This window comes from Coregonus clupeaformis, chromosome 6 (assembly GCF_020615455.1).
Source record: "Coregonus clupeaformis isolate EN_2021a chromosome 6, ASM2061545v1, whole genome shotgun sequence".
NCBI lineage: Eukaryota > Metazoa > Chordata > Actinopteri > Salmoniformes > Salmonidae > Coregonus > Coregonus clupeaformis.
In genome coordinates, this window is record NC_059197.1 from 43,801,549 (window position 1) to 43,818,728 (window position 17,180).

Here is a 17,180-nt window from a genome sequence, read left to right on the forward strand (position 1 = left end):
TGTTGTATATGTTGAATCAGTCTAACTTCTACATCACAAGACAGTGTGCCACTTCTTTCACAGAAGATATTGAAGAGTTCAAACAATGATCTTTATTTGGAGAAAACATTATAATTTAAAGACCATACAGCTATTAAAGTACAGGTACTCATAGCACAACAATCATGGTAGTAAACATTGCATAGGAAATTACAGAAATACATTCACTACAACCAACTCTATACGGCAGTACACAACACAGGAAAAAATTAACATTTGAGGGAAGAAAGCTCTCCAGCACAGATGGTTATGCTTGGGAAACCCCCCAAAATAAAACAGAAAACTACATCAGAACGAAAAGAAAGGAATGGGGGGGGGGAGAAGATATGAAGAGGTGGAACTGTGGAGGATGTTTACTTGAACATACATTCAGACCAGCCGGGGCGTTTGAAGTTGGTCATAGTTCATTCTCTGCTTTAGAGTGGAGGAGGAGACACCACCTCGCTCCAGCCTCTTTATTATGGCTTTAGAAAGGAGAAGTGAGACAGCTGGAGTTCTGGCTCAGAGCATTTATTTACCTCTCCCTGTGGCAAAGTAAAAGTTCTCCACAAAGAGAGCCGGTGAATGGCTCAACCCGGGTAGTTTTGCCCTACGTACTCCTTTGTGTACCTTAGTTTAAAGCTAAAGCATTCTGTATTTGTTTCTTTTCATCAAGGGAAAGAAGGTGTTTAAGCGAAGGGATGGTGGCGGTGACCATGTCCTTGGATATGGCGATTTAAGACGTGTAAATGTGAAGGAATGATCGACCTTTGGCTATGTTGAGGGGAGCAATACAAGTTTTGGTTTTGGAGGTGCTAACATAAATCCTTTTATCCTAAGAATGCCTTTCCTTAAAAGGGCAAGGCAGGACATTTCTAAGTTACCTGAACCAAAGCCAAATTCAAAATCTTACAGAGAATTACATAACAGATGTCAGTCTAATAAAGCTTGTTTTAAGAGAGCACTAATAAATCTGACTTGACTGATATGTCAAAATCAGGAAGAGGACAGGGTCTTTGAAAAGGGTATAAAACCTATCATCAGAGGTAGGGAGAGGTTTCCATGTTGAATACAAATAGCTTTGTACTGTAAAATATTCCGCTTGATGTCAAAATGAATGAAGCCAAGATCACAAGGGAATGGATATCTGGGACACACTCCAGTCACATAGCCTACGTCCATCCTCCTTCCTCTTAAAAGTCCCCGGACAAGTAAAAACTAGAAGAGGATTTATCTAACCTAGCCTAATTCTGCTGCTCTGTATTTGTTGTCACGTCTTCAAAACAATATGCAGTTTTGACCATTACGAAGTTGTGCCAAATAGATCAATCCTGTCCAGTTAGTATTGCAGCACAATTTCATACAAAACACAGAGGTTTTGGCTGTGGGTGGCTCTCCCTTTGAAATGTTGAAAGCTGAACACAAAGCCTTTCTAGAGCCTGAGGCACTGATCGTAAACAGAACAGAATTATGCATTTAAATCCATAAAACATTTACATGGAACAGTAAGAGATGGGGTAACTTCCTGTTTTCATGAAGTATTACCAAACTTGATCAAACATTTTTCAAATAGTGTTTTAAAGCGGCAATCAGCAGTTGTAACAATAACAAAGCCTCCTCCCAGCCCCTGTTTCGGTAAAAAGCTGAGGGATGGGCTGGAGAAATGTAACCACTCTGAAATTCATAGACAGAGCTATGGATGCAAGGACTGTCCATCCCAAATTATAGTTTTAACCAAGTTTTGAGGCTATATAGTGTGTGTTAACATATACTTTATTTAAGGCACTGCATCGCAGTGCTAACTGTGCCACTAGAGATCCTGGTTCGAATCCAGGCTCTGTCGCAGCCGGCCGCGACCGGGAGACTCATGGGCGGCGCACAATTGGCCCAGCGTCGTCCAGGGTAGGGGAGGGAATGGCCGGCAGGGATGTAGCTCAGTTGATAGAGCATGGCGTTTGCAACGCCAGGGTTGTGGGTTCGATTCCCACGGGGGGCCAGTATAAAAAAATATGTATTCACTAACTGTAAGTCGCTCTGGACAAGAGCGTCTGCTAAATGACTAAAATGTAAATGTAAATGTAAATTTACAAACACTGGAGTAAAATAAGCTTATATTTTGGGTTCTGTAAGGGGTACAACAGTTGAACTAAGCTCATTAGGCATTTATAAGATATATTCTTAAAGAATCAAATTAGGTACATATCATTAATTTATAAGTCCAAAAATGGATGTAGCAACTGCAGATTTCCCCTTTAAAGTATTATTTTGTACAAACAATATTTTCAATCCAGGTCTTAAATGTATTGCTTTTGATGCAAGGTAAAGCAGACAGATCATATCCCAAGATAATAACATGACTCACAAAGTTTGAAAGAGACAACTGGAGAGCTGGATATCACTGCTGTACTGTTCAACTTGACTCTCTTTTAAAAGGAAAATGCACTCTGATTCCATTCAGGCATGCTGTCGAGACAGGCATGCTGTCGAGAAGAGTATTTTGCAGAGACTACCCTCTAGTGGCAGAAAAAAGTTACTATTTAACTATTTGTTGTTGCTTTCAGCAAATACAGTCAACAAAGAGCCAATGAAATGACATGGGATAAGTATGAAAATCATTTGAGAATAAAAATGCAATTCGTATTTGGTTTCCCTCAAGAACAGAGATGATACATACAACAAACCAGCTGCAATACCTTCACAACTGTCACACTGAAGAAAAATTGTAGTTAATATACAAAGACAGGATACAAAATAATCAGATAAAGACAATTAAATAGAGGATTATGTTTTTTGTAATTCTTTACCATGTACTATTCTTTACCAAGTGTGTAATTCTTTACCATGTACTATTGCTTTCTAAAAAGGAAAATAAATAAACATTTTAATACAAAAACAATATGTAGTAAACCACCTTCAATGTGATGACATTTAAGGACCTTAAGGTTGACATTCACATTATTTTATTGCCAAAGATGAACATACCATCATAAAGAGGTGGATCCAATTCAAATCTTCTGAATCACGACCTGAAATTTACCTGTGTGGGACCACAAAAGGTGGTAATATTACTTAAAAAGACAAACATTGTCTGACAAAGTATCCACATATTATGCACCTTGTCATTCATATTTTTGCATTGTAATTTCAGAAAATGTCTTTAATATACACTAAATGACCAAAAGTATGTGGACACCTGCTCGACGAACATCTCATTCTCAAAATCATGGACATTAATATGGAGTTGGTCCCCCCTTTGCGGCTATAACAGCCTCCACTCTTCTGGGAAGGCTTTCCACTAGATGTTGGAATATTGCTGTGGGGACTTGCTTCCATTCAGCCACAAGAGCATTAGTGAGGTCGGGCACTGATGATGGGCGATTAGGCCTGGCTCGCAGTCGGCGTCCCAATTCATACTCTGTGCAGGCCAGTCAAGTTCTTCCACAGCAATCTCGACAAACAATTTCTGTATGGACCTCGCTTTGTGCACAGGGGCAATGTCATGCTGAAACAGGAAAGGTGAAGCGTGATTTATCACTCCAGAGAACGCGTTTCCACTGCTCCAGAGTCCAATGGCGGTGAGCTTTACACCACTCAAGCCGACACTTGGCATTGCGCATGGTGATCTTAAGCTTGTGTGTGGCTGCTTGGCCATGGAAACCCATTTCATGAAGCTCCCGACGAACAGTTCTTGTGTTGACGTTGCTTCCAGAAGTAGTTTGGAACTCGGTAGTGAGTATTGCAACAGAGGACAGACAATTTTTACGCGCTACCCGCTTCAGCACTCGGTGGTCCCGTTCTGTGAGCTTGTGTGGCCTACCACTTCACGGCTGAGCCGTTGTTGCTCCTAGACGTTTCCACTTCACAATAACAGCACTTACTGTTGCCTGGGGCAGCTCTAGCTCGGCAGACATTTCACAAACTGACTTGTTGGAAAGGTGGCATCCTATGACGGTGCTACGTTGAATGTCACTGGGCTCTTCAGAAAGGCCATTCTACTGCCAATGTTTGTCTATGGAGATTGCATGGTGGTGTGCTCGATTTTATACACCTGTCAGCAACGGGTGTGGCTGAAATAGCCAAATCCACTAATTTGAAGGTGTGTCCACATACTTTTGTATATACAGTGGGGGAAAAAAGTAAAAAAGTATTTAGTCAGCCACCAATTGTGCAAGTTCTCCCACTTAAAAAGATGAGAGAGGCCTGTAATTTTCATCATAGGTACACGTCAACTATGACAGACAAAATGAGGAAAAAAAATCCAGAAAATCACATTGTAGGATTTTTTATGAATTTATTTGCAAATTATGGTGGAAAATAAGTATTTGTATAGTGTATCTACAGTAATAGTGGAATTAGTGTTTCACAACATCTTTCCCCCAAAAAATGTATTGGGCCCACACAAAATTGCATTCTAATGGTGCAGTCTTCTTATTGGTCAACAAAAGACAGACCAGTTCTTGTTGTAAAATTAACTAAGCATGAGTGGCACGCTAACCGATTACAATCCGTTAGCGCGCAGTACTTATACAAATGGCTCACCCCCAGTCAATTTGACAAGAGATTTGCTGGCCACAAACATATTACATGTAGCTCCTTTAATAATGGAAAATGAATCACTGAAGTGCTTCAGGTTCTGCACCAAGCTGATAGAGCTGTTGGTGTCCAAAGAGGGCCCATATAGAAAGAGGTGCCTCTAACGGCTGTTTCAATAGAAACCGCTGAAACGCTAGCTTAGCATGTCATGTCCTTCAAGCTAACTACGTAGAAACACCAGATCGTCTGAAGTTGCCAAGCTGTGCATGTGCAGTACAGCAGTCCTTTGAAATAAAAGTGGTTTTTGACAAATATGGAATTGTATAATCTTGTCACTTTCGCGGCTATATAGTGAAGACACATTCAGCTCTTTAAGAAACTGTCTCAAAGCTAGATGTGTTTGGAGTGAGAGAAAACCTACCAACAAGGGATGAGTTTGTCATTTTCCCCATTGACAACCAGCTAGCCAAAGTCTTGCCCTGTCTGCTTAACAACCTTTACAGGAAGTGCCTGTCACTGAATACTCTCTGATTTGAAACCTCTGTAGTATCGGTACAGTTTGGTGTGGTATGATGGTATATGATAAATGAAGATGATAAAAGAGACTCACATGAGGCCATTAGGGAGATCTCAGCTGTCACCACGCAGTCCATTCCCAGGTTAGACAAAGCTCCTCTCACCAATCCACAGGAGTATGCAAGATACTGTGGTGAAACACACCAGACCGTTATGGCTGAACATTTGCTTCTGAGTTAAATCACTAAAGGCCTATATTTCAATTTATTTGGCTGAATATTCTAGAATAATGCTAAACCTAGGGACAAACAGGGTGTACAAGCATTCGTTCCATCCAAGTACTAACATGCATACTTTAACTTATCAAGTTTAACTTGGCGTTAGTGCCGGGCTGGAAAAAAATGTGTTCCCATCCTAGGTCCCCAGAACCAGGATTTAAATCAAATCAAACTTTATTTGTCACATACACCGAATACAACAGGTGTAGACCTTACCATGAAATGCTTACTTAAAAGCACTTAAAATAATAAAAAGTAACACAATAAAATAACAAGGCTATATACAGGGGGTACCGGTACCGAGTCAATGTGCGGTGGTACAGGTTAGTAGAGGTAATTTGTACATGTAGGTAGGGGTAAAGTGACTATACAGTTGAAGTAGGAAGTTTACATACACCTTAGCCAAATACATTTAAACTCAGTTTTTCACAATTCCTGACATTTAATCCTAGTAAAGATTCCCTGTTTTAGGTCAGTTAGGATCACCACATTATTTTAAGAATGTAAAATGTCAGAATAATAGTAGAGAGAATGATTTATTTCAGCTTTTATTTCACATTCCCAGTGGGTCAGAAGTTTACATAAACTCAATTAGTATTTGGTAGCATTGCCTTTAAATTGTTTAATTTGGGTCAAACGTTTTGGGTAGCCTTCCACAAGCTTCCCACAATAATTTGGGTGAATTTTGGCCCATTCCTTCTGACAGAGCTGGTGTAACTGAGTCAGGTTTGTAGGCCTCCTTGCTCGCACATGCTTTTTCAGTTCTGCCCACAAATGTTCTATAGGATTGAGGTCAGGGTTTGTGATGGCCACTCCAATACCTTGACTTTGTTGTCCTTAAGCCATTTTGCCACAACTTTGGAAGTATGGTTGGGGTCATTGTCCATTTGGAAGACCCATTTGCGACCAAGCTTTAACTTCATGACTGATGTCTTGAGATGTTGCTTCAATATATACACATCGTTTTCTTTCCTCATGATGCCATCTATTTTGTGAAGTGCACCACTCCCTCCTGCACCAAAGCACCCCCACAGCATGATGCTGCCACAAGGACACCTCCAATTGACTCAAATGATGTCAATTAGCCTATCAGAAGCTTCTAAAGCCATGACATAATTTTCTGGAATTTTCCAAGCTGTTTAAAGGCACAGTCAACTAATTGTATGTAAACTTCTGACCCACTGGAATTGTGATACAGTGAATTATAAGTGAAATAATCTGTCTGTAAACAATTGTTGGAAATATTACTTGTGTCATGCACAAAGTAGATGTCCTAACCAACTTGCCAAAACTATAGTTTGTTAACAAGAAATGTGTGGAGTGGTTGAAAAATGAGTTTTAATGACTCCAACCTAAGTGTATGTAAACTTCTGACTTCAACTGTACATAGATAATAGACAGTGGGTAGCAGCAGTGTAAATACAAATGGAAAGGGGGGGGTGTCAATGTAAATAGTCCAGGTGGCCATTTGATTAATTGTTCAGCAGTCTTATTGCTTCGGGGTAGAAGCTGTTAAGGAGCCTTTTGGTCCTAGACTTGGCACTCTGGTACTGCTTGCCATGCGGTAGCAGAGAGAACAGACTTGGATGACTGGAGTCTTAGACCATTTTTGTGGCTTTAATCTGACACCGCCTAGTATATAGGTCCTGGATGGCAGGAAGCTTGGCCCCAGTGATGTACTGGGCCATACGCACTACTCTCTTTAGCGCCTTACGGTCAGAAGCCAGGCAGTTACCATACCAGGCAGTGATGCAACTGGTCCGGATGCTCTTGATGGTGCAGCTGTATAACTTTTTGAGGATCTGGGGACGCATGCCAAATCTTTTCAGTCTCCTGAGGGGGAAAAGGTTTTGTCGTGCCCTCTTCACGACTGTCTTGGTGTGTTTGGACCATGATAGTTTGTTGGTAATGTGGACACCAAGGAACTCTCGACCCGCTCCACTACAGCCCCGTCGATGTTAATGGGGGACTGTTCGGCCCGCCTTTTCCTGTAGTCCACAATCAGCTCCTTTGTCTTGCTCACATTGAGGAAAAGGTTGTTGTCAGGTCTCTGACCCCCTCCCTATAGGCTCTCATCGTTAATCAGGCCTACCACTGTTGTGTCGTCAGTAAACTTAATGATGGTGTTGGAGTTGTGTTTGGCCATGCAGTTGTAGGTGAACGGAGTACAGGAGGGGACTAAGCACGCACCCCTGAGGGGCCCCAGTATTGAGGATCAGCGTGGCAGACGTGTTGTTGCCTACCCTTACCACCTGGGGGCGGCCCGCCAGGAAGTCCAGGATCCAGTTGCAGAGGGAGGTGTTTAGTCCCAGGTTTCTTAGCTTAGTGATGAGCTTTGTGGGCACTATGGTGTTGAACGCTGAGCTGTAGTCATTGAACAGCTTTCTCACATAGGTGTTTCTTTTGTCCAGGTGGGAAAGGACAGTGTGGAGTGCGATTGCATCATCTATGGATCTGTTAGGGCGATATGCGAATTGGAGTGGGTCTAGGGTATCCGGGATGATGCTGTTGAGTACACGTCCTGGTAATCCATCTGACCCCGCGGCTTTGTGAATGTTGACATGTTTAAAGGTCTTGCTCACATCAGCTACCGAGAGCGTTATCACACAGTCGTCCGGAATAGCTGGTGCTCTCATGCATGCTTCAGTGTTGCTTGCCTCGAAGCGAGCATAAAAGGCATTTAGCTCATCTGGTAGGCTCGCGTCACTGGGCAGCTCGCGGCTGGGTTTCCCTTTGTAGTCCGTAATAGTTTTCAAGCCCTGCCACATCCAACGAGCATCAGATCCAGTGTAGTAGGATTCAATCTTAATCCTGTATTGACGCTTTGCCTGTTTGATGGTTCGTCTGAGGGCGTAGCGGGATTTCTTATAAGCGTCCGGATTAGTGTCCCGCTCCTTGAAAGCGGCAGCTCTAGCCTTTAGCTCGATGCGGATTTAGCCTGTAATCCATGGCTTCTGGTTGGGATATGTACGTACGGTCACTGTGGGGACGACGTCGTCGATGCACTTATTGATGAAGCCGATGACTGAGGTGGTATACTCCTCAATGCCATTGGATGAATCCCGGAACATATTCCAGTCTGTGCTAGCAAAACAGTAATGTATCGTAGCATCTGCGTCATCTGACCACGTCCATATTGAGCTAGTCACTGGTACTTCCTGCTTTAGTTTTTGCTTGTAAGCAGGAATCAGGAGGATAGAATTATGGTCAGATTTGCCAAATGGAGGGCGAGGGAGAGCTTTGCGTCTCTGTGTATGGAGTAAAGGTGGTCTAGAGTTTTTTTTCTTCTGGTTGCACATGTGCCATGCTGGTAGAAATTAGGTAAAATGGATTTAAGTTTGCCTGCATTAAAGTCCCCGGGCACTAGGAGAGACGCTTCTGGATAAGCATTTTCTTGTTTGCTTATGGCCTTATACAGCTTGTTGAGTGCGGTCTTATTGCCAGCATCGGTTTGTGGTGGTAAATAGACGGCTACGAATAATATAGATGAGAACTCTTGGTAGATAGTGTGGTCTACAGCTTATCATGGGATGTAGCTTAGTTGATAGAGCATGGCGTTTGCAACGCCAGGGTTGTGGGTTCGATTCCCACGGGGGGCCAGTATAAAAAAATATGTATTCACTAACTGTAAGTCGCTCTGGATAAGAGCGTCTGCTAAATGACGTAAATGTAAATGTAAATGTAAAAATCATAAGGTACTCTACCTCAGGCGAGAAATACCTTCGAGACTTCTTTAATATTAGACATCGCGCACCAGCTGTTATTGACAAATAGACACACAGCCCATCCCCTCGTCTTACCAGACGTAGTTTCTCTGAGACCACTGTTGTAGAACTAGAAACGACAATTTTTAGAGTCGTTTCTAGAGTCTACTTTTTAAAAATGATTGGATGTCTTACTTTCGGAGCTTCCTCAAGGTACTGCTTCCCGCTGGAAAACGGTGTCAAGAGTGCAAACTTGTTGTCTTGTAAAACATAAGTACCCTGTGTAGAAACAAGAAAGAAAGACCATGAATATTAGAGAGGAAGGCCATGGGTAGTGTGGTACATCAGCAGCTGTATTCCTGAACTAAAGTATCTTTCAAATATGGGCACACCTGGTGGTTTGTCCTAAGGTTGTCAATTTGCTTTCTGAAGACATTTATCCAGAAGTCTTTACAGATGAATTTCATGACATCCAAGTCATCTTTGAAGCTGGGCGAATCTTTTGTAAATCTGGATTGTCAGAAAACACACAATGTTAGCCTACATATATTGAGGATGTCATTCAGGTAACAACATTTCAATCAGGTAAACTGATACCAAAGTACTTAAAGGTGGAACTTAGGTCAAACTGAAATACAGTACAACTGGGCATATGCAATAGTGAAAACTGTTGTCCTACCTTTCGATAAGCCCCTGTCCTACTCTGAAGCCCATGCCTTCCAGAGTGGACACACAAGTGGCCCTATCCTGTGGAAAGAAAACATAAATAGCTAAATGTGCCAATAATGGATTCAACAAACACACCTTTTGATGATGACCAATCTTTCAAACAATGTTGAGTGGGTATGTCAAGTGGCTGTCATGTGTGACGTTACGAGCTTAACCTACCTTGTCCATTTCCCCTCTCGAGGCTTGGTCTTTGTAAATATGGGACACCATCTCCATGTGGAGGAACTCAAAGAGTACGTCGTCGGCCATGTCTGAAATAAAATCAAAATCTTAATACAAAAAGCTAGGCAACGTTCTCTAGCTGACTGACAAACGTATAGAACATGCTAGCTAAATGATCCTGGTACAGTGGGGGAGAACATTTAGCTACTGTAACTAACGTTAGCTAGTGCTTCAAACTGCGGGCAATGTTTTCTTCTGAATTGAAATATCCTTTGCTATCTATGTGCAATCAATATGATTACATATTACTAACACATGTAAATCCAACAAATTACCTATTTTACAGCTCTGGTTTGAGTTATTTTCCCCTGAAAACCTCACGATGTAAACAAAGCGTTACTTCCTGACTACGGAATCTGCGAAGGACGTACAACTTTGCTTAGGCGTGCCGAAGGACATAAATAGTTTGATTGGATGACTGATTACAAGAGAAAAGGCTAAACATTTGTATTTAGTGTTTTGTTAAGAAGAAAACATGATCAGAAACGTTTAATTGATGAATAGGGTCACCAGCTAGGACAACAATGCACATAGTTTGTTTCTTCATTCAGCTCACACCCTTCACAGTTTATGTGAAATTCCCTAATTCATATTTTAAGAGCAGCACATAATTTCAATGCATGTCCTTTTAATTTGACAGGTTTAACATTTAAATTTTAGTCATTTAGCAGACGCTCTTATCCAGAGCGATTTACAGTTAGTGAGTGCATACATTTTCATACTCTCTAATGAACATTTTGACAGGTTTAACTCTAATGCATATTTTCACAAAATATATTTTATTAAGGCCCCGTGTAGCTCAGTTGGTAGAGCATGGCGCTTGCAACGCCAGGGTTGTGGGTACGATTCCCACGGGGGGTCAGTATGAACATGTATGCACTCATTAACTGTAAGTCGCTCTGGATAAGAGCGTCTGCTAAATGACTAAAATGTAAAAATGTATTGAATATCTTCTCGTTTTAGGCTACCTTTTATTACAGCTTCAATGTTATGATACAAGTAAATTGGTATTCAGGCTTCTGGTATTGCTTAGCATTATTAGAGTACACTACAAAACAGTTTGGAGATCTTGGAGAATGAGGCTGAAAAAGGGTGCACAAAGAATTGTCCTGCAAAAACAGCTTGCATTTGAAGTAGATGTACATCATATTTTACTTTTGAAGTAGGCCTACATTGGACATTGCAACATGCATTTCTAATTCCAAAATGGCTAAAGCTACTGATGAGATTTGCAATTAATATATAAAAACCAGTCCCTCCATTAAATTGCATGTTTAATTCTTCACTTTTAAAAGTACAATAGTATCAATGACATTTTCACACACACGTTTCAGCCCATAAATAAGACTATTATCACAAGTATGCCTCTTTCTATTGTACTCATTTTGACTAGGTTTAATGTCAAGGTGCATCAAATAATTACACTAAATAACTATATCAATGGACTTGATACAAGTTATGATTGAAACTGGATGTCATGTATTAAAATGACTTTTGGAGAGAGGTGGAACATTGTCTTAAAGTCCCAGTGAGCTCAAAAACGTGATTTTCCTGTGTTTTATATACAGTGCATTCGGAAAGTAGTCAGACCCCTTGACTTTTTCCACATTTTGTTACGTTACAACCTTATTCTAAAATTAATTAAATTGTTTTTTTCCCCCTCATCAATCGACACACAATACCCCATAATGACGAAGCAAAAACAGGTTTAGAAGTTTTTGCAAATGTATAAGAAAACTAAAACGAATATATCACATTCACTTAAGTATTCAGAACTGTTACTCAGTACTTTTTTGAAGCACCTTTGGCAGCAATTACATCCTCGAGTCTTCTTGGGTATGACGCTACATGCTTGGCACTTTTACAGATGCACAACTTTTACAGATGCACAATTGAGAGCATCCTGTCGGGCTGTATCACTGCCTGGTACGGCAACTGCACCGCCCGCAACCGCAGGGCTCTCCAGAGGGTGGTGCGGTCTTACCGGGGGTATTACCGGGGGCAAACTACCCGCCCTCCAGGACACCTACAGCACACGATGTCACAGGGAGGCCAAAAATATAATCAAGGACATCAACCACCCGAGCCACTGCCTGTTCACCCCACTATCATCCAGAAGGCGAGGTCAGTACAGGTGCATCAAAGCTGGGACCGAGAGACTGAAAAACAGCTTCTATCTCAAGGCCATCAGACTGTTAAATAGCCATCACTACCACACTAGAGGCTGCTACCTACAGACATAGATTAGAAATCACTGGCCACTTTAAGAAATGGAACACTAGTCACTTTAATAATGTTTACATATCTTGCATTACTCATCTCATATCTATATACTGTATTCTATAATATTTTATTGTATCTTAGTCCATGCTGCTCTGTCATTGCTCGTCCATATACAGTTGAAGTCGGAAGTTTACATACACCTTAGCCAAATACATTTAAACTCAGTTTTTCACAATTCCTGACATTTAATCCTAGTAAAAATTCCCTGTCTTAGGTCAGTTCGGATCAACACTTTATTTTAAGAATGTGAAATGACAGAATAATAGTAGAGAGAATGATTTATTTAAGCTTTTATTTCTTTCATCACATTCCCAGTGGGTCAATTAGTATTTGGTAGCATTAAATTGTTTAACTTGGGTCAAACGTTTTGGGTAGCCTTCCACAAGCTTCTCACAATAAGTTGGGTGACTTTTGGACCATTCCTCCTGACAGAGCTGGTGTAACTGAGTCAGGTTTGTAGGCCTCCTTGCTCGCACACACTTTTTCAGTTCTGCCCACAAATGCTGCCACCCCCGTGCTTCACGGTTGGGATGGTGTTCTTCGGCTTGCAAGCGTACCCCTTTTTCCTCCAAACATAACGATGGTCATTATGGCCAAACAGTTCTATTTTTGTTTCATCAGACCAGAGGACATTTGTCCAAAAAGTATGATCTTTGTCCCCATGTGCTTTAGCAAACCGTAGTCTGGCTTTTTTATGGCGGTTTTGGAGCAGTGGCTTCTTCCTTGCTGAGCGGCCGTTCAGGTTATATCGATATAGGACTCGTTTTACTGTGGATATAGATACTTTTGTACCTGTTTCCTCCAGCATCTTCACAAGGTCCTTTGCTGTTGTTCTGGGATTGATTTGCACTTTTAGCACCAAAGTTCGTTCATCTCTAGGAGACAGAACGTGTCTCCTTCCTGAGCGGTATGACGGCTGCGTGGTCCCATGGTGTTTATACTTGCGTACTATTGTTTGTACAGATGAACGTGGTACCTTCAGGCGTTTGGAAATTGCTCCCACGGATGAACCAGACTTGTGGAGGTTTACACATTTTTTTCTGAGGTCTTGGCTGATTTATTTTGATTTTCCCATGATGTCAAACAAAGAGGCACTGAGTTTGAAGGTAGGCCTTGAAATACATCCACAGGTACACCTCCAATTGACTCAAATGATGTCAATTAGCCTATCAGAAGCTTCTAAAGCCATGACATCATTTTCTGGAATTTTCCAAGCTGTTTAAAGGCACAGTCAACTTAGTTTATGCAAACTTCTGACCCACTGGAATTGTGATACAGTGAATTATAAGTTAAATAATCTGTCTGTAAACAATTGTTGGAAATATTACTTGTGTCATGCACAAAGTACATGTCCTAACCGACTTGCCAAAACTATAGTTTGTTAACAAGAAATTTGTGGAGTGGTTGAAAAACTAGTTTTAATGACTCCAACCTAAGTGTATGTAAACTTCCGACTTCAACTGTATGTATATTTCTTAATTCCATTCCTTACTTTGATTGTGTGTATTGGGTATATGTTGTGAAATTGTTAGATATTACTGCACTGTCGGAGCCGGAAGCACAAGCATTTCGCTACACACGCAATAGCATCTGCTAAACACGTGTATGTGAAAAATAAAATTTGATTTGATTTTGATTTGACACCTGTATTTGGGGAGGTTCTCCCATTCTTCTCTGCAGATCCTGTCAAGGTCTGTCAAGTTGGATGGGGAGCGTCGCTGCACAGATACTTTAGGGTCTCTCTACAGATGTTCGATCGGGTTCATGTTCGGGCTTTGGTTGGGCCACTCAAGGACATTCAGAGACTTGCCCCGAAGCCACTCCTGCGTTGTCTTGGCTGTGTGCTTAGGGTCGTTGTCCTGTTGGAAGGTGAACCTTCGCCCCAGTCTGAGGTCCTGAGCGCTCTGAAGCAGCTTTTCATCAAGGATCTCGCTGTACTTTCCTCCGTTCATCTTTCCCTCGATCCTGACTAGTCTTCCAGTCCCTGCCACTGAAAAACATCCCCACAGCATGATGCTGCCACCACGCTTCACTGTAGGGATGGTGCCAGGTTTCCTCCAGATGTGACACTTGGCATTCAGGCCAAAGAGTTCAATCTTGGTTTCATAAGACCAGAGAATCTTGTTTCTCATGGTATGAGAGTCTTTAAGGTGCCTTTTGGCAAACTCCAAGCGGGTTGGCATGTGCCTTTTACTGAGGAGTGGCTTCCGTCTGGCCACTCTACCATAAAGGCCTGATTGGTGGAGTGCTGCAGAGATGGTTGTCCTTCTGGAAGGTTCTCCCATCTCCTCAGAGGCTCTCTGGAGCTCTGTCAGAGTGACCATCGGGTTCTTGGTCACCTCCCTGACCAAGGCCCTTCTCCCCTGATTGCTCAGTTTGGCCAGGGCGGCCAGCTCTAGGAAGATTCTTGGTGGTTCCAAACTTCTTCCATTTAATAATGATGGAGGCCACTGTGTTCTTGGGGATCTTCAATGCTGCAGACATTTTTTGGTACCCTTCCCCAGATCTGTGCCTCGACAAAACCCTGTCTCGGAGCGCTACGGACAATTTCTTCGACCTCATGGCTTAGTTTTTGCTCTGACTTGCACTGTCAACTGTGGGACCTCATATAGACAGGTGTGTGCCTTTCCAAATCATGTCCAATCAATTGAATTTACCACAGGTGGACTCCAATCAAGTTGTAGAAACATCTCAAGGATTAGCAATGGAAACAGGATGCACCTGAGTTTTGGCCTTCCATGGTGACATCACCATGCGATAAATTAGTCAGTGGTGTAAAGTACTTAAGTAAAAATACTTTAAAGTACTACTTAAGTAGTGTTTGGGGTATCTGTACTTTACTATTTATATTTTTGACAACTTTTACTTCACTACATTCCTAAAGCAAATAATGTACTTTTTACTCCATACATTTTCCCTGACACCCAAAAGTACTCAATACATTTTGAATGCTTAGCAGGACAGGAACATGGTCCAATTCACGCACTTATCAAGAGAACATCCCTGGTCATCTCTACTGTCTCTGATCTGGCGGACTCACTAAACGCAAATGCTTCGTTTGTAAATGATGTCTGAGTGTTGGAGTGTGCCCCTGGCTATCCGTAAATTTAAAGAACATGAAAATGGTGCCGTCTGGTTTGCTTAATATAAGGAATTTGAAATGTTTAAAACCAAATATTTTAGACTTTTACTCAAGTATTATTTTACTGGGTGACTTTCACTCTTACTTGAGTCATTTTCAATTAAGGTATCTTTACTTTTACTCAAGTATGACCATTGGGTACTTTTTCCACCACTGAAATTAGCTAATAGACCAAAGGTGCGTTCAGTTCGCTTGAACGTTTGCTAAGTTGCGGAACGGTTTGTACTGAACGACTCGTTTCCCCAAAATGTTCTTGAACAGACTTTGAGGTATGTCTGTTCCCGTTTGGTGGGTGTGGTGAGGTGTGGCTTGAAGCAATGAGTGACGTATTTAATGGGTAGTGGCCATGTTGACAGCGTTCCTCAACCCCTCCCCGTCTTTCGACTGGTCGTTCAGTACAGCATCGTTTCCATTCAATTGAATGTTCCAGAACATAAAAACGTATTGAACCCAGCCCAAGTTCCAAACCTCTCTGCCAATAATGTCTAATTTCCAGTTCTCCCCTCCACACTCAGACCACTCCCAGACATTCCTAGCAAAATTATTGCTTAAGAAATTGCCCTTTGTGATGAAGCTAGTTTTGTTTCATTTGACCATTTTAATTTAAAACAATCACAGTAAGGTACACATTTGTTACCCAGAAATGATTTAATATTGAGATAAAAACAGCTGCATTGGACCTTAAAGTTATATTATAGGCATACAGTATTTATACAGCATTTCCAGTTTTATAAATAGTTGAAAACAAAATGTTATTTCATTCTCTGTATGCGAGTCTACAGTATCTTGATGATACCCTATTTTTAAGTAAATGTAACTCTCTAAGGATATCCAATTTTAGAGTTTGCATAAATGGGCCGTCTTAAATTGCAGCCAGGTAACAAAATTACATGCAAAACATGCCAAACTGCAGTACTGCCAAGGTGTAGTAATACAATTCCAAGACACAAATGTTAGATGAATGAGTCTCTTATGAGATTGCAAATGTAGACTTCATTACCATATTGCACTTACATACTACAGTACCTCTCATCTTCAGCGAAGCTAGAGCAAAGTAAAACACATTAATTGGCCTAAATTAAAGCAGCCATGTGTATCCAAGACTATGCAAACAACTGTGCAAATCGAGTTCTACAAAGTCCCTGTTTAAAACAAGTCTTCATAGTAGAAATGCAGTTACACAAAATATCCTATATGTTTAGGAAAGGGAACATTTAGGAAAGAGGAGAAATTTGGATAAAGCCTTTGCTTGACCAGCTTCCACATAAATGTGTATGAGTTAATGAAACACCATTAAGTCCTCATGAAAGTGTGCTTTTTCCTAGTAAGGAAACAGAATTTTGGGAATCTAGCAAGTCTCAGTGGATGATTACTGGCAAATTGGAATATCTCTTCTTGACTAGATGAAATAAACCTCTGCGCTATGGTTTGTCAAAATTCTCTAGATAGTATACTTTCAAATATATCTGATTAAAACATCAGACTATTTACTTCTGCACATTAAAACATTTGGACATGACAAAATGAAAATAAAGAGGGAAGTTGGAATTTAAAAAAATACTCGTTTTTTTTTGTACAAGTCCCTCAAATGTAAGCACCCATATTTTTTTATTCTACAAAAAAGGTTATATCTACAACCTAAAAGGGTTCTTTGGCTGTCCCCATACGATAACCCTTTGAAGAACCCTTTTTAGTTCCAGGTAGAACCCTTTTGGGTTCAATGTAGAACCCTTTTCACAGAGAGTTCTACCTGGA

At 41.2% G+C, this 17,180-nt stretch overlaps 1 protein-coding gene across 1 annotated transcript; it reads right to left on the bottom strand.

Moving 5' to 3' along the window:
- Positions 1-2,105: 2,105 nt before the first annotated feature.
- On the bottom strand, positions 2,106-10,361 carry LOC121568251 (trafficking protein particle complex subunit 6b). The gene is made up of 7 exons (XM_041878808.2): positions 10,276-10,361; positions 9,938-10,029; positions 9,729-9,796; positions 9,442-9,559; positions 9,245-9,328; positions 5,162-5,255; positions 2,106-3,055 (listed from the first exon to the last, which is right to left on the bottom strand). Exons 2-7 carry the CDS (start codon positions 10,025-10,027, stop codon positions 3,024-3,026), a joined length of 486 nt encoding a protein of 161 aa, XP_041734742.1. The 5' UTR covers positions 10,028-10,029; positions 10,276-10,361; the 3' UTR covers positions 2,106-3,023.
- Positions 10,362-17,180: the final 6,819 nt, after the last annotated feature.

Excerpts from the sequence above, each read along its gene's own strand:
- LOC121568251 (XM_041878808.2), bottom strand. The coding sequence starts at position 10,027 with ATGGCCGACGACGTACTCTTTGAGTTCCTCCACATGGAGATGGTGTCC. Across the intron at positions 9,560-9,728 it reads GGACAGGGGCTTATCGAAAG|ATTTACAAAAGATTCGCCCA; the intron begins GTAGGACAACAG and ends CTGACAATCCAG. Across the intron at positions 5,256-9,244 it reads ACCTTGAGGAAGCTCCGAAA|TATCTTGCATACTCCTGTGG; the intron begins GTAAGACATCCA and ends GTTTCACCACAG.